The sequence below is a fragment of the Triticum urartu genome, chromosome 4A, assembly GCF_056163025.1.
Source record: "Triticum urartu cultivar PI428250 chromosome 4A, HENAU_Tu73, whole genome shotgun sequence".
Classification (NCBI taxonomy): domain Eukaryota; kingdom Viridiplantae; phylum Streptophyta; class Magnoliopsida; order Poales; family Poaceae; genus Triticum; species Triticum urartu.
Genome location: NC_141876.1, coordinates 608,596,420 through 608,617,716, shown reverse-complemented (window position 1 = coordinate 608,617,716; position 21,297 = coordinate 608,596,420). Strand labels below are relative to the sequence as shown.

Genomic DNA, 21,297 nt, shown 5'->3' with positions numbered 1-21,297 from the left:
GGAGGAGAAAGAGTAGGAAGGAGTGATCGAGGCAGCATAGTGCAGCAAGGCACTTTTAATTCTCGGAGACTCAGAAGATGCCTAAGAACAAAAAACCGAAGCATGCCGAGGGATATTCCCTCTTTTGAAACAAAAAATTGCATCTATTTCAAGCTCCACTTGTCTAATTTTCTCGCTCATATAGCTCACAAGGCTACCTCCAACTGTCGACCCTAAATGGGCGTCCGATTTGTCCGAATTTTGTACGTTTGAGACAAATATCCCATGCGAGATTGAGGCCGGAGATAGTCATCTCACCCAACGCGTTGACGCATCCCAAACAGACAGCTCACATCCATGACCACACCAGAGGTGCTCGAGACGCGCGCGAGCTCCTGCCAATGTTTTAAATAGTGGGCTATTGCCAAATAGAGGCGGACCTCAAAATCAGCTATAGCGGAGCTATAGCGGGTTATAGCAGGTTATAGAGGGCTATTTGTACATGGGACTATTTAGCGGCACCTTGCTGAAAAAGCTATATAGCGGGCTATAGCTATAGCTGGCTATTTAAAACATTGGCTCCTGCTGATATCCGTGGCCGGCGTGCGCACGAGAGCAGCCCCGCATCGCCACCTGCGAACGGCGCGCACGGAAGGTGCTCCAGACGCGAGCTCCTGCCGCCGCCAGCGACCGCCGCATGCATGGGAGCAGCCCGCCTGCGACTCTCCCATGAGTTCGCGCGCCCGCCATGCCGGCCGCGCCGCACCTCCCCTGCACCCACCCCACATCGCTGCCCTGCTCCAGCCGAGCCATGCTTCGTACATGCCCGCCCCGTCTCGCCGCCATGCTCAGGCGCCCGAGCAGCCCGCGCCGCTGGCCGCACGGGTACTAGGCGCCGCGTGCCTCACCGGCCACGCCCGCCCGCGCGCTCGCCTCTGCCCCTGCATGCCACCGGAGGAGCCCTGTGTCACCGGCGGATGCAGAGTGACCTCAATGCTCTCTCCGGGAAGCTCTACCTCAACCTCGACGTTCTAGGCGGGAATCTCGCCTGCGTGCTCACCCTGCAGCTCGCCTTGCGCTGGCCTGCACGAGCAGGAACACGGTGACACGCTGCCCCTTGGCGAGCGCCAACAGCACCAGCCGCAGCAGGAACGAGTGAAGGCCAGCGGCAGTAGGAACGGCGGCGGCGGAGGATGGACACAATGCGGCCCAAATTTGGGCTGAAAATGGGGTTGAAGGGACACAAAATGGACAAAGACGAGGATGAGGATGAGGCCGTGCGTTGGGTCGTTTGACCCCAAATGGACAAAACCGGATGAAATGTGTCCACAATTGGTGTTGACCTAACCTCGTCTGGAATAGAGACATCCATTCAATGTGATAGCCAAGTTGTGATAGACTGGCTTAATAGGAATGATAAACTACTCATCTCAATAAGAAATTTTTTTTCCCGGAGCCCATTCGAAAAGAACTCCAAATCTAAGCATGTTCAGGTTGGAGTAGTTTTTGAATGGGTGACCAATCGAAAAGTTGGTCCTAGGTACGCATGAGTGAAGACAAAATACGCAGGTAAGACTAATATTGATCTGTAGGACTAGTCTAGATCTCACCAGTAGTAACAACCACCGGCGGGTGTGTCCGAGACGTTACACACGTATAGCCAACGTGTCAATAGGGCGTAAGAAAACAAAAGTCCCCTTCTACACACGAGTTCAAATGAGTTTGGGATGAACAGTAACTCAAAAATAATTTAAAAATTGTTTTAAAATCTTAATCGTTCGATGACAAACTTGGACAAATGTTCTAAGAGCTTGAAAAATTTCATTATGAAATCACATTTATGAAAGTCGTGGCAAAAAGAAAAAAAATCAATGCTTCAAAATACTTTCAAGAGTAGCATTTTCAGAGTATCATTTTTTTTCTGCCATGACTTTCCAAAATATGATTTCATGATGAAATTTTGCAAGCTCTTAGAACATTTGTGGAAGTTTGCCAAAAAAATCAAAAAAAATTGAACGATTTTTAAATGTTTTTTATTTTACTATTCATTCAAGAAACAGCCTCTTGCAGAAATGTAGGAAAAGGCTGCGTATAATAGACCCAAAGTGATCGGACCCTTTCTCAGACCCTGCACAAGCAGGAGCTACATGCACTGGGGCTGCCTCCTTTTCTATTCAAGCTCAACATCCAATACAGTCCAGAATAACATTAGTATCTCCAACTGAGCCGGCTTACTAGTCCACTGCGGAATTTTCTTCGTTGCCGGCGTCCCTGTTAACTGGTATATGGGTCGTGATCATGTGTACATTATTGAGTTGAGTCGGTCCACGAAAGCCGACATGCAACTAGTACCACTACCCACAGAAATAGCCACAGGCTCGATGATTCATATAGGACCACCCACTGTACTCAACTCATCGATGTACTCCAAAGATGCTCAGGCTCATACCGAAAATCCGTTCGTGCTTCAAGGAGCGCAGGAAATATTTTTTGGAATATAAAAAAAATTCAGCAAAAATTCTCTGTGTTCTTTGTCACATCCAAATGCTACATACAAATTTATACAAAAAATATTAACATTTTGGCCTATGCAAAAAAAAACACCAAACGTTACCTCAAAATGTCACCCTAAATTTGTTTTTTTCAACGACGAAACACTGCTGCTCCGTTTTGCATGAAATTTTTGAAGAATACTTTTTTTTTAGAACGAAGGCTCAAGAAGAACCCGGCTTTAAATTAACAAAGCCAACAACCGGCCAGGCGTACAAGACTGCAACTTACAACAAAAAAAAGGAAAGCGGAAAGAAAAAGATACAATGTGCTCAGCAGAACAACTCGAAGGCAAAAAGCACACACCACTCTTGCCATCGAACGACGCAAAGCCAAAACTAGCTAACCTACGGAGGCGCCAGGAGGAGGGCACCACCATTCAAGATTTGTGTTGCTGGCTGCCACCAAAGGGATCAAACAGGGCAAACATGATCTGACTCCGCCGCCGCAAAGGGTTCCTACCCTACCACCCGGGTTCGACGGGTGCCGCACCGGCGGCCGACGAAGTGATTCACCCTAGAATCCAGATCAGAGTGCCCCGGCTGCCCAAGGAGAGGTACCAGAGACAGACCCACATGAAACGGAGGACCGACCACCAAAACACCATCGTCGGCAGCAGCAAGGCAAAACACCGGAAGAGAGTTATCGGACGCAGCCGCTAAAACCTCAGAGAAGGCCAAAAGGATGCGACACCATGTCCCTGGTCAAGGATAGGAATCGCCACGCCGAAGGCCTACCGCCGGCATGGAGGCAGGGACCCCAATCCCCTCGAACCTGCGGCTGGAACCCTCCGCACCTGGACCAGAGAAGGATGCCGTTGATGAAAACAGGCCACCATTTGCCGCCCTCGCACCACACCCAACTCCACCACCACTCGAGCCATCCCCGGACGACACCCTCAGGAAGGAACACGCCACCAAAATGCCATTGTCGCCAGAAAAAGGGGACCTGAGGCTTTCACCTGAGCTCTGGACCAGAGAAGAATACTTGCGACACTAACACAAACATCTGCAAAAATATTCAGAATCTTTTGAAAACATTTACTATATTTTTCTGTTTACTATTCAGATGGAAGCGCGCACTCCCAGGAGGCAAAACGCCATTCTCCACGCCCACGCCCACGCACACGCCGTACCAATCGATCAGCTGCACCGCACCATCTTACCTAGTCGTACGTGTCACTATGCTTGCATTAAATCAATGTTGTAATTATATTTCTGGGGCGAATCAACCTGTGGTTGAGTTGGTTAGGTGGACAGTGGTATCCCCAATCCATCAGGGTTCAAATCCTGGTGCTCGCATTATTCCTGGATTTATTTCAGGATTTCCAGCGATACGCTTTCAGTGGGAGGAGACGTTCCCGTCGACGACGAGGCGCCTACGGTGACTTCGTAAATCTCAAGATGATATGCCGGTTCAGTCTCTCGGAGGTGCTCATAGGGGTAGGGTGTGCGTGTGTGCGTTCATAGGGGTGAGTGTATGCACGTGTATATGAGCGCTTGTGTCTGTACTGATGCTCAAAAAAAAATTTATATCTCTGGGGTGCGAGGGACACAATATTGAATATGAAAAATAAAGTTGGGCGCAACTTATCGAGAGCCATGTACATGTGTATGGTCAAAATAGTTCTACTTTTCTAAACCGGAGGAAATAAAGACGTGCAGCTCGGGTCAAGGTCGTGCGTTATGTAGGTCCGCGCATCCTACTGTGTTGCCATGTGAGCAGCGCCATCAAGATGATGACTTTGTGGCACCAAGAAGGGCCACCAGCACGCTCGCCAGGGACGGAGGGGAGGTCTAGAAGCATCAAAACCGTAAAAGATATAGTCACCTAGCATAGTACTTTATCATTTTTTAGAAAGACTGGTAATATATGTATAGTACGTCTAGATAGTCAAAATATTTTTGTTACTTTGCAATATAAATAAAATTTGAAGTCCTCTCAACGACCAACAAGATCAAATGACATGTTTATTAGCACTGTTTTTCTTTAAATATTTATTGGGGCCATTCTGTTCACTAGCATCCGCATTGTTCGTATTTGCCTTACCATCATGTTCACATGGACATTGAGAGATTGAATCAATTAGCTTGTAAAATTTATAAATACATTTGGTCTCTTCCTCTTCATGTCTACATGGACGAATCTGAATTTTTCTAATTAGTTTCTATGACTGTAGTTTCTACTACTGTACTTTTCACATTTTGAATGTATAAATCAAACCAAGACAATCAGAATTAGAAAGGAGAGTTTCTAAAAAAACGAATTAGAGGAGAGTAAACTGACCTTCCCTGCTTGCTTCGTCGCCCCTCATAGGTCATGGCGACCATGCGCGCATGCGGCCCTGCGTGCGTCCGAGCGCATGTGGTTATTCTCATTTTCTGGTCACCGAAGAGGTCGATCGATTGGAATTTGGAATCAGGAAACTGCCGTCAACGGCGACGGCGCACGTAGTACCAGCAAGCCAAAACCTAAACTATATGTGTGCGTGGGCTGCTGGTTTCCAAGTCTTTCATGATGGGCTTAATGTAGACATGTAGTAGTTGTTGCTGGATTTTGGCCTGCTATAAATCTGCCATAAGTAATGGGCTTTACTTTGCGTTACAGACCAACAGGGGGGCAAGAGCAGGCACAGACTCACAATAGATACGAGATTAACAGTTGCGTAATCGTGATTAAGGAAAAAATCAGATCGTAATGGGGGGTCTAGCCCCCCCCCCCCTCGTCCCCCCTTGGATTCGTCCCTGCGCACATAGTACCAGCAAGTCAAAACCTAAACTATCTGTGTGCGTGGGCTGCTGGTTTCCAAGTCTTTCATGATGGGCTTAATGTAGACATGTAGTAGTTGTTGCTGGATTTTGGCCTGCTATAAATCTGCCATAAGTAATGGGCTTTACTTTGCGTTACAGAACAACAGGGGGGCGGGGGGCGAGAGCAGGCACAGACTCACAATAGATACGAGATTAACAGTTGCGTAATCATGATTAAGGAAAAAATCAGATCGTTAGGGGGGGTCTAGCCCCCCCCCCCTCGCCCCCTTGGATTCGTCCCTGCGCACCAGCAAGCCAAAACCTAAACTATCTGTGTGCGTGGGCTGCTGGTTTCCAAGTCTTTCATGATGGACTTAATGTAGACATGTAGTTGTTGTTGCTAGATTTTGGCCTGCTATAAATCTGCCATAAGTAATGGGCTTTACTTTGCGTTACAGACCAACGGGGGGGGGGGGGGGGGCAAGAGCAGGCACGGACTCACAATAGATACGAGATTAACAATTGCGTAATCTTGATTAAGGAAAAAATCAGATCATTAGGGGGGTCTAGCCCCCCCCCTCGCCCCCTTGGATTCGTCCCTGCGCACGTAGTACCAGCAAGCCAAAACCTAAATATCTGTGTGCGTGGGCTGCTGGATTCCAAGTCTTTCATGATGGGCTTAATGTAGACATGTAGTAGTTGTTGTTGGATTTTGTCCTGCTATAAATCTACCATAAGTAATGGGCTTTACTTTTCGTTACAGACCAACAGGGGGGCGAGAGCAGGCACGGACTCACAATAGATACGAGATTAACAATTGCGTAATCGTGATTAAGGAAAAAACATATCGTTAGGGGGGGTCTAGCCCCCCCTCGCCCCCTTGGATTCGTCCCTGCGCGTGTAGTACCAGCAAGCCAAAACCTAATCTATCTGTGTGCGTGGGCTGCTGGTTTCCAAGTCTTTCATGATGGGCTTAATGTAGACATGTAGTAGTTGTTGCTGGATTTTGGCCTGCTATAAATCTGCCATAAGTAATGGGCTTTACTTTGCCTTACAGACCAACAGGGGGACGATAGCAGGCACAGACTCACAATAGATACGAGATTAACAGTTGCGAAATCACGATTAAGGAAAAAATCAGATCGTTAGGGGGGGTCTAGCCCCCCCGTCCCGCCTTGGATTCGTCCCTGCGCACGTAGTACCAGCAAGCCAAAACCTAATCTATCTATGTGCGTGGGCTGCTGGTTTCCAAGTCTTTCATGATGGGCTTAATGTAGACATGTAGTAGTTGTTGCTGGATTTTGGCCTGCTATAAATCTACCATAAGTAATGGGCTTTACTTTGCGTTACAGACCAACAGGGGGGGGGGGGGGGCGAGAGCAGGCACAGACTCACAATAGATACAAGATTAACAGTTGCGTAATCATGATTAATGAAAAAATCAGATCGTTAGGGGGGGTCTAGCCCCCCGTCCCGCCTTGGATTCGTCCCTGCGCATGTAGTACCAGCAAGCCAAAACCTAATCTATCTATGTGCGTGGGCTGCTGGTTTCCAAGTCTTTCATGATGGGCTTAATGTAGACATGTAGTAGTTGTTGCTGGATTTTGGCCTGCTATAAATCTGCCATAAGTAATGGGCTTTACTTTGCGTTACAGACCAACAGGGGGGCGAGAGCAGGCCCAGACTCACAATAGATACGAGATTAACAGTTGCGTAATCATGATTAAGGAAAAAATCGGATCGTTAGGGGGGTCTAGCCCCCCTCGTCCCCCCTTGGATTCGTCCCTGACGCTCGCTGTCATTTATCAATCGTTGCTGCAATTTATGAGTTTCCCAAGAGCGAGGAAAACTCAGCGAAAGCTGATTTCAAACGCATTCGGTCCGAACCCTTCAGGCAAAGCCTACTTTGTTGAGAGCCCTGTGTCGGGGACTCGTCAAAATGTTTGCCGAGCCCCAGGTGGGGTAGTCGGTGTTTGAGAGTGGGAGAATGAAAGGAATCAGGTGTTCTTTATTGATCAAATATTGGGGTATTTATACCCACTGTACAGACGCCAACAATGGCGGTTATATTACAAGGTTTTCCCATCGGTTCGGGAAGGGTTGCGTTTGGACAACGCCAAAGCCTAACTGCTATACTACTAGTTAGCCTAATTATGAAGCTACCTATTCCTAACACTCGACATAACAAAAGCACTTGATGGTCCAGCCGAAGATGGCGGCTGTTGTCGTGGTGCTAAGTCTGACAGTAGAATAGGGGGTAGGGATGTAGAGGCTAGATCCTAGCTATGGAGAAGTTGTACCCACGAGTTTTACGAGTTCAGGACCTTCTCGGAGGAAGTAACAGCCCTACGTCTCGGTGCCCTGAGGCGGTCGACTGAATTATATGCGTGTGTGTTGCAGAGGGTGCGAACCCTTGTGCATGTGGAGGGGGGTGGCTTATATAGAGTGCGCCAGGACCCCAACCAGCCCACGTTACAAGGGATTTAAGGTACATCAAGAGAGGGGCGTTACTGGTAACGCTAGTAATAAAGAGACATAATGACCATTAAAGATGCGACGTAATGTCCGACCGTTGCAGTGCGGAGTGGTTTTAGATCTTCTGGCGGTCGAGTGACAGTCTCCGTGGTCGAGTGACTTCGAATCTTCCGAGTGGAACGCTTCATGGTCGAGTGGATGATGACTCTTCTTTGAATGCTTCTGACTTTGGGGTGATGTCCTTGGGGAGGGTATTTAGGTCAGGCTTGTGACCCTACCCTAGGTACATAGCCTCATCATTAGCCCCCGAATGGATCAGGGTTTGAATGGAGAAGGAGTTGAAAATACTTCCGACTCATTTTTCGCGCTTCGGGTGTGTCTTGTTTTGGATCAACGAATCGAGGTGATGACACCAACTTCTTTTTGAGTCGCCTTGATCCATTCCTGGTTTTGTCGAGTGAACTTTCGCTGGAAGAGCTCCGAGTGCTAATATGGAGGAGATCTTCCATCTGACAAGTTGTTCTGTTGTCTGCGGATCTCGCGGGATTCGAATTTCGGGAAGCGCGCGGGGCGGAGGAGGCCGCAGTAATCGGGCCGGATAAGGCAAGGCCGCCTCGATTTCTGTGCCGCCTTTTTTGCCACGTATCGCGCGCGCGACTGCTGCGGGATTCGATAAGATCGCCCGGGCCTACAGGTCAGTCACTCGGAAGCAACCCCATATAAGGCGCCGGACCGGGGTTTTTGAACAGTGCGCTCTCATTCTTCTTCTTCCTCCTCATCCTTCTCCACTGCGCCCGCTCCTGCCCCAGCGCCGCCGCTCCGTTCAAGCTCCGTTCACGGTGATGGGGAAAGACAAGACGGTGGCTCTGGAGCGCGCGAAGAAGGCGACGGCGAAGGCGAAGGGGAAGAAGTCCAGCCAGGGCGAATCCTCGTCGAGGTCCGGTTTGCCGCGCGGCTGGATCTAGGGCGACTGGATCCGGTCGACGATCCGCCAGAATGACCTCGACAATCTGGCAGAAGAGGGGCTGATTTCTCACGAATCTGCGCAGCTCCCAGAGGGTGAGACTGAACCTCGACTGCGGGAGGGCGAGTGCGTCCTCCTCGCCACTCATATCGACCGCGGATTTTCTTTGCCTCCGCATTTTTTTCCGAGCTTTCCTGAATTTCTTTGGAGCACAACTTCATCACTTTTTCCCCAACACCATCGCGTATCTTGCTGCCTTCGTGTCTCTGTGTGAAAACTTCTTGGGTTGTTGACCACATTGGGGTCTCTTCAAGCACATATTTACGTGTCGCTCCCAGTCGGTAAAAAGGACAACCCGAGTGACGAGAGGACCCAAGTGATCCAGATGTGTGGGGGTCTTGGGATCCAGATGAGGGGTAAGAGCTATTTCCCAGCCATAATTCTTCCTGAGTCGGTCCGAGGGTGGCAGTCGACCTGGTTTTACTGCAAAGACCAGCCGACTCCAGGCCAGTCGACTGGACTTCCTCCTTTTTCTATGGCTCGCGTAGAGAAGCCCTCCGCCTTGAAAGTGACTCCAGGGGAGAAAGCGGAAGTGAAAGTGCTGGTTGAGCGAGTGGTCCATCTCATCCGTGAGGGCGTAACTGGAATGGACCTGCTGGAAGTCTTCCTCAGGCGACGCATTCAGCCACTTCAAGCCTGCGACCATCCGATGTGGATGTACTCGGGCATTGAAGATTCCACTCGGGTGCACCCAGAAGAAGTCGACGAGGATACGGTGGAGAAGTGGTTGAGGAGTATCACTGGCAACAAGGATAACCCTAGGGTGGCCAGGAGAATCCCTCCACTCGACCAATCCTACGAACCAGACAAGGTCCAATTCTGAATTACCGAATGTCATCTTGATTTACCATGCAACTGTTTATGCTTCACCAACTGACTTTGTCTTGCTTGTTTTCTTCTAGGCCCTTACTGAAATGTATTCGATGCCCAACGGAGAGTAGGAGCAGGACCCGGAGGGGGAGGCAAGCGGAGGTGAAAGCAGCGAGTGGCATTCTGACGGAGAGGGGGACGAGGAGAGCGACGACCCGAGTGACGAAGAAGAGGTCGACTCCCCTCCCCGCAGGGAAAGGCGATCCAAGCGTACTCAAGATCCGGCGAGCGCCCGTGACAAGGCGACCGTTCAGACCGGGCAGTCGTCAAAGCGTCCTCGGATGTCCTCTCCGACACCAACTGAAAAGGCTCCAAAGAAGTCCAAGGTTGTAGTGCAGAAGACTCGGAAGGCGCTGCCGAATATCAAAATTGATGTTCCTGTTGCTTCTGCGTGAGTGTTCTTCTTTCGCTTTTACTCGACGTTCTGTGCTGTTTATTTTTCCTTTGGTTTGACCGAATGAATCTTGAAACTGGCAGTGCCGCTACCTCTGGGACCTCTGCTTATAAAAACGAGGATGAGGAAATGGAAGATGCGGTCACCTCCAATCCGGGTACCGTCTTCGTGATTTTGTCTTCGCTTTGTCGATTGAACTGTGATATACCCAATCGGGTGGTCAACTCTTGGCGACTGATCTTTTTACAGCTCTCAACATCATTGACCTCCCTCACGACGATGAGGACGAGCCACAGAGGCCCTTGGGGAGAAGAAACAGGAAAACGTCCGCTGGCAAGACGCCTTAGTCGATGCCGGTCTAGGAACCGGTAATTCAGGACGCTGGCGATGCCAATCGGACTTCCATCTCCTTCGCCATACCGTTGTCGAGTACTCAGCCTTCAGCGTCAGCTGCATAGACTCCTGCCGACCCACCATCCATTTTTGCTGCGCATCACGTCCCAGAGGACCAGGTGGGTGCTTGTAGCAACCAGACCTCAAACAGTCTGATCTCTGTGCTCAGGTGTCATCCCTGGATCAGTAATGCTGACACCACACAGTACTTGAAGGATTTATAACAGAGTAGCAATCACACACTTATTACATCAAATGTCTCAAAAGAGAATTTATTACAATAAATATGGCTTAAGGCCATCTAATAACGATAACAGCGGAAGGCTTGAAAGATAAGTGAGTCCATCAACTCCAGCAGCATCACTGAGTATAGAACCAGGACCTAAAAGCAACTTATTCGTCGTCTGAAAAGTCTGCAACATGAAATGTTGCAGCCCGAAAACGGGTCAGCACATGGAATATGCTGGCAATGCAACACATAGAGAGTAATGAAAATTAAGCTATACTACATGCATATATGGCTGGTAGAAAGCTCTAAGGTTACAGTTTTGCGTAAAGCCAATTTTTCCCTACTGCAAAGGAATACATTTTTTAACTATCATGGTGGTTGTTAAACATTGAGAATGGTTGACAGCATCCTCAATCCCAATTAAAAATAATCATCATTAAAACCCAACAATATTAATTAAAGGTAACATGATGAGATTCACATGATATCCAAGTACTAGATACTCAAAACGTCCATAACCGGGGACACGACTAACCATGATTAGTTTGTACACTCTGCAGAGGTTTGCGCACTTTTCCCCACAAGACTCGATCTCCTCCGTTGGAATTCTCGCACTACATGGCGTTTGAGAAACGGATGACCGAGACATAGTCTTTCAGAAGCGCTAGCACCTTACGATCGAGTAGACCGTACCAACCTACATCCCCTACATCAGCTAGTCTACCACTGTAAGAGTTCGCACGACTTAGTCAACTATGTTAGAGCCCATAGTAGCTTGTGGCTGCACACGGAAGTTTCTAGTATAAATAATCTCATGATCCCTTTGGGCCTAGGTGGCGGTCCATAAAGAAAACAACATGCAATCCTGGAATACTCAGGTATCTCAATCTACCCAGATGTGTGTTTAAGTTGCCACCTTAGATAAACCATTAGTTAACAATCTCACATCTGTCATGAATATCACTCACCCAATCCACGTTTACTAGCATAGCATGGCATGATAAGCAAACGTAGAAGTAAGTCCCAAAGGTTTGATAATAAAACAGGTAATAGGTACTATCTCAACTACTTCCCATCCCACAATTTAATTAGATCCTAATCATGCAATGTTTGAGGATTGATCTAATGCAATAAAACTGGGTAGTAGGAAGGTATGATCAAAGTGTTACTTGCCTTGCTGATGATCCGCGAAACCTAGAGATCAGACTGGGTAGTAGGAAGGTATGATCAAAGTGTTACTTGCCTTGCCTTACTCTATCGCAAACAAACAAGCATACAATAAGTACTCATCTAACGCATAGGTAAAATTCAAATAAGAGATCTAACCAGAAAGTTCAACTTAAGAACTCCGGTTTGCAAAAAGAATCAACTCAAACGAAGCAACGAAAGTCAAACGGCGAAAGAAATCATCTTCGTTTTACTAATCTGGACCTAAGTCAAATTTTACAGAAGCAAAAACTTCTTTAAGTTGGTAAAACGGAAAGAGGGTTTCGAGACGAAACTCCAGGCGCTTGAATCGCCTGATTCCGATAAACAAGCGAAAAGTTATACTAAAACGAAAATCGGATCAGAAATCGCGATCAGAAATAATCGCAGAAAATCCGAGAAAAAGAAAAACGACGAACAGATTAACAAACGAACGTTCGTTATCTGGATCTAAACGATGAACACGTTCGTTAAAACGAACGAACAAGCGAACGCTCGCTAATTACACTAAACCGAAAAAAAACCGATCTGAAAAAACGAAACTAAAAAAAATAAACCGCGGCTTCTAAAAAAACCGGGCGGTTTTCGAAGGAAAACCGCCGGCGACGGCGGCTACCTCAGCGGCGGGTCCGGCGGGCGGCACGGGGCGGCTCCGGCGAGGCGGCGGGGCGGTGCGGGGCGGCGCGCAGCGGTGGTGGCGGCGGCGGGCTAGGGTTAGGGTTAGGGTTAGGTGGGGCGCGGGGCTTGCGGCGGGCTGGGCGCTGGTGGGCTTCGGCCGGCTCGGGCGGGCGCCTTATAAAGGCTGCCCCGGGCGGAGTCCCGCTCCGGTACGGCCCGGAGTCGATTCGGACTTGTTTTTTAAATTAATTCCGCGCAGAAAAACAAACAAACGAAATACTAAACGGACTCCAAAAATCCCGAAACAAATTTTCCCCGACTTCTAAAATCAAGACGGACAAATTGAACATTTATTTGGGGCCTAAATGCAAATTTGAAAAATGCATATTTTTTCCTAATTCAAATAAAATAGCGAAAAACTCCGAAATAAAATCTTATTTGATTTTATTATTAAATCCTCAATATTTCTATATTTTGGGAAAGTCATTTTATTCCCTCTCTCATATTTTTGTAATAAAAATAGTTGATGATAAAATAATTAAAATCAAATGATCCTATTCTCAAAATTTGAGAAAAACTCAAATATGAAAATAACGAAATCCCCAACTCTCTCTGTGGGTCCTTGAGTTGCGTAGAATTTCTAGGATGAAAACCGAAAGCAAATAAAATATGATATGCAATGATGATCTAATGTATAACATTCCAAATTGAAAATTTGGGATGTTACAGTGCTGCAAAAGAGGCTATACGCCAAGCAGGCATTATGATGGAGAAAATGAAGATGGTGCGGGAAGCCAGCCAAGCTGCTTACGATGCCAGCTCTGCTCTCCAGAGCAACGTCCAGGTTAGCAGATTGTCGACTGACTCTTCTGGCTTGTTCTGTTTAGGATATGGTACCTAAATACTTTCTTTCAAAGGATCTTTGCATCTGTCTGTGCCTTGCATCTGTACACCCACTGGGTGTTTTGATTTTTTACTGAACAAACCCCTACTTTGAGCTGACTATGTTGTTGTCGACTGAACCTTTTGACCAGTGGGGACACGCTGAGTGCACCCACTAGGTGTAGTCCTCGAGACCATAATTGACTACGGGTAGTCGACTATGGTCTGAGTATCAGAATTTCTTCACTCGGCCTGGACGGACCATGATGAGTGGAATCTGACCAGTGGGGGCACGCTGAGTGCACCCACTAGGTGTAGTCCCCGAGACCGTGGTCGACCGCGGGCAGTCGACTATGGTCTGAGAGTAACTTTTTTTACACTCGTGCTGGACAGGCCTTGTCGAGTGTAAACTAAACCAGTGGGGGTACGCTAAGTGCACCCACTGGGTGTAGTCCCCGAGACTACTGTTGGATGTTTGATTCGGCAGTAGTCTTAGAATTTGTTGGCTTTAACCTTTTATCTTCCCGAAATAACCAATCTTTTCACCTGTCGACTGACTTGTTCTTCGGTTGCAGAAATCTTGTGACCTTGGAGCTCGTTTCGCTGACCTGGAGAAGCAGCAGATTCAACTCAACCTCGATCTAGAGCTGGCCAAGACAGATCTGCAGAAGGCCAAGGATGACGCCGCTGGTAAGAAATACTTGTCAACTGGTTCATCCCTGAACTGGATTTCATTCTGCTTTTTCTGAATCAAGCATTATTTCTTTCAGAGAAACTGAACCAAGCTCTCACGAAAAAGGATCAAGATCTGGCGGCCATGCAGAAAAAAGATGATGAGAAAACTGCTCTAGCTGAACAGAAGTTGGCTTCAGTCGGCAAATTGGAGGAAGAAAACGCCAAGATAAAAGCTGCTCTGGACGAAGCCAATAAGGAAGTAACTCGCTTGAAGAAGGACAGGGTCAATCTGAACGAGAAGATGGAAGGTATTGCCTGCAGGAGGAACGATCTGGAGAGTTATCTGAGGAGCCTTGCTAAGAAGTTGTTCGTCATGCTTGAAAGTATTTTCTTTGATCCAACTGGTTTGTTCTCGTTGACTCGGCATATAACCATTGACTGACCCTTGAATTGTGCACGCAAAGTTTTGTCGGGACTTCGAGGAAGAGACCGGGCGAATTGAACCAAGCTTGGACCCCATCAACTCCCTAGTGAAGGATGAAGCTGCCATGAATGTGCTCCGACTTGAATCCCGCATCGGTGGTGTTGTTGATTATCTTGCTCGACTGAAGGTCGCAATGTCGCGGATCGACACAGCACTCTGGCCAAGGGCAACGCTCCAGAATGACCTCGAGTCTCTGATGACTCGACTTAACGAGATCCCCGGTCGAGTGCAAGAATGGAAGAAGTCTTCTGCCCGGTGCGGTGCTGATGTGGCTCTGTCTTTGATTCGTGTCCATTGCAAGGAAGCATGAGAAGAGAAGCTGGCAGCGATCAAGGTTGCCAACACCAAGAAGCATGATTTCCAATCCTTCATGGAGACTTTCGTTGCTGCCGCCACTCAGATTGCTGACGGAATTGACCTGGACAAATTCGTCGAGCCTGCCAGCCCTCCTCATGCGGAGTGAACAAACTTTTATGCTCCACCTTAAATTTTCCTCGGGATGCCGAGTGATTTTTGTAATCGTTAAACTCCTTTGGGCTGAATGTACGAGTACTTTGATTCGTGGTCTTGAACTTTACGATTTATCTGAACTTGATTTATCTCTGGATATGCTTGCGTCTGCCTTTGGAATTTGTTCTTCATTTGGAATGACCTTTGTGTTTGAGATGCAGCCATGAGGTGGAGACTGCAATCGACCTGCGCCTCGTCGTCCTTGCGGATAGGGATGGAGCGCACGTTGTATTTGTGGCGCAGCTCCGAAGGAGAAGGTTGCAGTCGACCTGCACCTCGTCGTCCTTGCGGATAGGGATGGAGCGCACGTTGTATTTGTGGCGCAGCTTCGAAGGAGAAGGTTGCAGTCGACCTGCACCTCATCGTCCTTGCGGATAGGGATGGAGTGCACGTTGTATTTGTGGCGCAGCTCCGAAGGAGAAGGTTGCAGTCGACCCACACCTCACCGTCCTTGTGGATAGGGATGGACCGCACGTTGTGTTTGTGGCGCAGCTCCGAAGGAGAAGATTGCAGTCGACCTGCACCTCGTCGTCCTTGCGGATAGGGATGGAGCGCACGTTGTGTCTGTGGCACAGCTTCGAAGGAGAAGGTTGCAGTCGACCTGCACCTCGTCGTCCTTGCGGATAGGGATGGAGCGCACGTTGTATTTGTGGTGCAGCTCCGAAGGAGAAGGCTGCAGTCGACCTGGACCTCGTCGTCCTTGTGGATAGAGATGGGTTTCAAACTTAGGCGAGTACTGGACTGCAGCTAAGCCCCCGAGTGGGAGGGTTGCTCACCGTTCGGTAGGATTTTTCAAACTTAGGCGAGTACTGGACTGCAGCTAAGCCCCCGAGTGGGAGGGTTGCTCAACACTCGGTAGGATTTTTCAAACTTAGGCGAGTACTGGACTGCAGCTAAGCCCCCGAGTGGGAGGGTTGCTCAACACTCGGTAGGATTTTTCAAACCTAAGCGAGTACTGGACTGCAGCTAAGCCCCCGAGTGGGAGAGTTGCTCACCACTCGGTAGGATTTTTCAAACTTAGACGAGTACTGGACTGCAACTAAGCCCCCGAGTGGGAGGGTTGCTCACCACTCGGTAGGATTTTTCAAACTTAGGTGAGTACTGGACTGCAGCTAAGCCCCTGAGTGGGAAGGTTGCTCACCACTCTGTAGGATTTTTCAAACTTAGGCGAGTACTGGACTGCAGCTGAGCCTCCGAGTGGAAGGGTTGCTCATCACTCGGTAGGATTTTTTAAACTTAGGCGAGTACTGTGATACGTCCATTTTGCATCATGCTTTTATATCGATATTTATTGCATTATGGGCTGTTATTACACGTTATGTCACAATACTTATGCCTATTTATTAAAACTAGAGTCAAACAAGCCATCACATTCATCCACATATATTAAATTATCTCGACCGTTAATTTTGTACATTAACAGTCAAGATTTAAAATATGTACGTTACATACAAATGATTGGGCATGACACGTAAAAAATAGTTGAACACGTCTCCTATCCAAGTCTTATGTTTTTCCTATTAAAAAAACTGTCCAAGACAATTACACATGAATCTCACGTTAGCATTGCAAAAACTAGGGTTGCCAGCTGCCGTAAAAAAAAATACACGGCTGCCAGATAGCTAACAAAAGGCACGGCTAGAGTCAAAGCAGCGATTCTAAAAAAAAGAGTCTGAGCGGCCGCAGAAAAAAAGAGTTCGGTCATAGTACAACATCCGGACTTCTATTTTTCATAGAAGCAAAATTAATTCAGACTACTACAATAGTGTTGGGATAAAAAACTCTCTCTCTATTCGCAGATAAAAAAAAACTTTCTCTATTCACGGCCAAAAGCCAACTTTTTCTCTTCAGATTAAAAACGTACTACATGTGTACGTACATAGAGTGGGCCAAATAAATTATCAATATGCACATATACACGTCTTAGAGTCCAACACATATACGGGTGACAGTGTTGATTGTCCTAATCGGACAGAAAAGAAGAGAGAAAAAAAGTGCTGCCAGTTCTATAAAAAAAGTGTTGCCATGTATACGTGCTACAAGCAACAACAAAAAAAGCAATTATTGCTGAGATAAAATTTGGAAAGAATATATGTTATAAGCAATATATTCCTTCCAAATTTTAACTCTGCAGGAAAATATATTAAAACTATCTTTTTTCCCTGCAATTCAACACGCACCAATGGATAAAATCCATTTTCTTTGTATTTTATTAAAAAGCCCATTAGTATATTCAATTATTTATCTCTCTTAATAAAACCCAGTAACTAAATTAGAAGTTTTCTAGACCAAAGCCACCCCGGATCTTTTTCTCAAAAAAAGTCACGCCAGATCTTAACCCAAAAGAGGCAATATCACCGCATCTGTTTCTAAAAGAAAGTCACGCCGGATCTTAACCCAAAAGAAGCAATATCATGCTCTTAATACATGGATGATATGTAAAAAAAAGGCTCACATAAAGATACCTTTGCATGGATTTTTTTTGGCATGATCTAAAAAAAAGATGCGCTTCTTTTTCACAATTCCAACAATAAAATGGAAATATAAACGGTGGCCTACGTATTCAGTTAGTCAGAATCATCTCATTCATCAGTTATATCCTAGACACAAAATATAATGGTCCGACCTAAAGACAACATATCATAAAATATTCGTGTGAAAAAGCTATGATTCTGAAACTCAGGGCAAGAAGGATTAGCAGGTCGGACTACATTACATGTGCTGATCTCATGGCGACATCATGGACCACCTCAGTTGATGGAACATCTATTATGTATCTTCTTTCATCGGGTCCGTTCTACGAAAGTAGAAAGCAAAAAGTAGAGAACCATTGAGTTTGTTTGTTTGACCGGGTCCATAAGCTGCACGTGACAACAAACTTTAACTAACATTTAATGTACGCATTGGTGACACAACTTGCACAATAAATCCATTAGACGGCAGGCCATCTCGAGCAATTGGCACACGTATTGGATACATGCAATGGCATCAATCATGGAAAGGATGTAACATTGTATCATGCCAGCAAATATAAGAGTTGGAACACAAATCATGTCAAGTATTTGATCATTTTCTTAGTATGCCTAAGAATCAATGTTTTAAATAGCCGGCTATAGCTCCGCTATAGCCCGCTATATAGCCTTTTCAGCAGGGTGCCGCTAAATAGTCCTATGTACAAATAGCCCGCTATAGCTCCGCTATAGCTGATTTTGAGGTCAGCCGCTATTTGGCAATAGCCCGCTATTTAAAACATTCACTAGTAGAAAAAGGGTCAAATGTGAAGCACATTAATGCCGGTTTGAATTAGAGCCGGCACTAATGTGTACATTAGTGCCGGTTCGTGGCGGCGATCAATAGTACCGGTTCGTGGCGAACCTTTAGTACCGGTTCACGCCACGAACTTTACTAAAGAGGTTGTGTCAGCCTGCGGTCAGGCTATGGCCCCACCATCACCATTTAGTGCCGGTTCGTACCACGAACCGGTACTAATGAGGTTATGGCAAGCTGTTTTTAGTCCCACCTCGCTCCCCTAACAAGCCTTTTACCATCTTAAATATGTTATTTTTCAAACTATCACAAGCACTTGGTCTTCATTGAACTCTATGTGTAGAATTTGTGGCTGCAATATGAGTCTTCATCGGTTTATAAATCGTTGATGACTCATATTGACAATTTAAATTGTACACACAAAGATCATTGATGATCAAAGTATTTTTGATGTATAAGAGATCATATTGACAATTTTTCATGCATTTAATGATTTGTTTTGAGAACTAAATGACCTGGAAATTGAAAAGCACTACAAATGAACTCTGAAAAAGTTGAAACTTGGCATGGTATCATCATTTCACCCACATATCATGTTCAAAAAAGTAGAGAGGGTTACGGCAAAAACTGGATGCACTTCGTTTACAAACTGGACAATCTCTTTCGAAGTATTCGGGTTTATGACGAAATTAAACTCATCTGTTACAAATGCATTTGATTTTTTGAAACTTATTACAACTCCAGACTTTTTGTGCATTCAGTATGCACCATTCAACTGCTAGGCGGGAGGAGCTCTTAAGTACCGGTTCCAACTGCTAGGCGGGAGGAGCTCTTTAGTACCGGTTCCAACTGCTAGGCGGGAGGAGCTCTTTAGTACCGGTTCATGGCGAACCTTTAGCACCGGTTCGTGCCACGAACTGGTACTAATGAGGTTGTGTCAGGTAAGGCTGGGGCCCCACGAGCACCTTTAGTACCGGTTCATGGATGAACCAGTACTACAGCTTCTTAGTAAGCTGTTTTTAGTCCCACCTCGCGAAGAGAGAGGGACTAGGAGCGGTTTATAAGCCCTGAGTGCAGAGACGATGAAGAAGAGGCTCAATGCTCACGTTGCTTAGCTTCAAGCCTTCAGGAATATATGGTAGACTGCACGGAGCTATGCGCAGTGCAGTTTACACTATTCCGAAAGGCTTGAAGCAAATTAACGAGCATTGCACCTCTTTTTTATTTTTAAGAACTTATTACAACTCCAGACTTCTTCTGTTATGGCAAAAACTAATTGCACGTCGGCATTTCTTTTTTTTATACTTTGGTTTATGACGAAATTAAACTCATCTGTTACAAAGGCATTTGATATTTTTAAACTTATTACAACTCCAGACTTTTTGTGCATTCAGTATGCACCATTCAACTGCTAGGCGGGAGGAGCTCTTAAGTACCGGTTCCAACTGCTAGGCGGGAGGAGCTCTTTAGTACCGGTTCCAACTGCTAGGCGGGAGGAGCTCTTTAGTACCGGTTCATGGTGAACCTTTAGCACCAGTTTGTGCCACGAACTGGTACTAATGAGGTTGTGTCAGGTAAGGCTGGGGCCCCACGAGCACCTTTAGTACCGGTTCATGGATGAACTAGTACTACAGTTTCTTAGTAAGCTGTTTTTAGTCCCACCTCGCGAAGAGAGAGGGACTAGGAGGGGTTTATAAGCCCTGAGTGCAGAGATGATGAAGAAGAGGCTCAATGCTCACGTTGCTTAGCTTCAAGCCTTCAGGAATTTATGGTAGACTGCACGGAGCTATGCGCAGTGCAGTTTACACTATTCCGAAAGGCTTGAAGCAAATTAACGAGCATTGCACCTCTTTTTTATTTTTAAGAACTTATTACAACTCCAGACTTCTTCTGTTATGGCAAAAACTAATTGCACGTCGGCATTTCTTTTTTTTATACTTTGGTTTATGACGAAATTAAACTCATCTGTTACAAAGGCATTTGATATTTTTAAACTTATTACAACTCCAGACTTTTTGTGCATTCAGTATGCACCATTCAACTGCTAGGCGGGAGGAGCTCTTAAGTACCGGTTCCAACTGCTAGGCGGGAGGAGCTCTTTAGTACCGGTTCCAACTGCTAGGCGGGAGGAGCTCTTTAGTACCGGTTCATGGCGAACCTTTAGCACCGGTTCGTGCCACGAACTGGTACTAATGAGGTTGTGTCAGGTAAGGCTGGGGCCCCACGAGCACCTTTAGTACCGGTTCATGGATGAACCAGTACTACAGCTTCTTAGTAAGCTGTTTTTAGTCCCACCTCGCGAAGAGAGAGGGACTAGGAGCGGTTTATAAGCCCTGAGTGCAGAGACGATGAAGAAGAGGCTCAATGCTCACGTTGCTTAGCTTCAAGCCTTCAGGAATATGGTAGACCGCACGGAGCTATGCGCAGTGCAATTTACACTATTCCGAAAGGCTTGAAGCAAATTAACGAGCATTGCACCTCTTTTTTATTTTTAATAACTTATTACAACTCCGGACTTCTTCTGTTATGGCAAAAACTAATTGCACGTCGGCATTTCTTTTTTTTAAACTTTGGTTTATGACGAAATTAAACTCATCTGTTACAAAGGCATTTGATTTTTTAAAACTTATTACAACTCCAGACTTTTTGTGCATTCAGTATGCACCATTCAACTGCTAGGCAGGAGGAGCTCGTAAGTACCGGTTCCAACTGCTAGGCGGGAGGAGCTCTTTAGTAAAGGTTCCAACTGCTAGGCGGGAGGAGCTCTTTAGTACCGGTTCGTGGCGAACCTTTAGCACCGGTTCGTGCCACGAACTGGTACTAATGAGGTTGTGTCAGGTAAGGCTGGGGCCCCACGAGCACCTTTAGTACCGGTTCATGGATGAACCAGTACTACAGTTTCTTAGTAAGCTGTTTTTAGTCCCACCTCGCGAAGAGAGATGGACTAGGAGCGGTTTATAAGCCCTGAGTGCAGAGACGATGAAGAAGAGG

The 21,297-nt window shown here is 46.6% G+C and overlaps 1 protein-coding gene across 1 annotated transcript; it reads left to right on the top strand.

Moving 5' to 3' along the window:
• Positions 1-801: 801 nt before the first annotated feature.
• On the top strand, positions 802-14,839 carry LOC147977280 (uncharacterized). Its single transcript, XM_087521117.1, has 4 exons — positions 802-963; positions 13,946-14,060; positions 14,141-14,426; positions 14,506-14,839. The coding sequence occupies exons 1-4, from the start codon at positions 802-804 to the stop codon at positions 14,837-14,839; spliced, it is 897 nt and encodes a 298-aa protein (XP_087377243.1).
• The last annotated feature ends 6,458 nt before the right edge of the window (positions 14,840-21,297 follow it).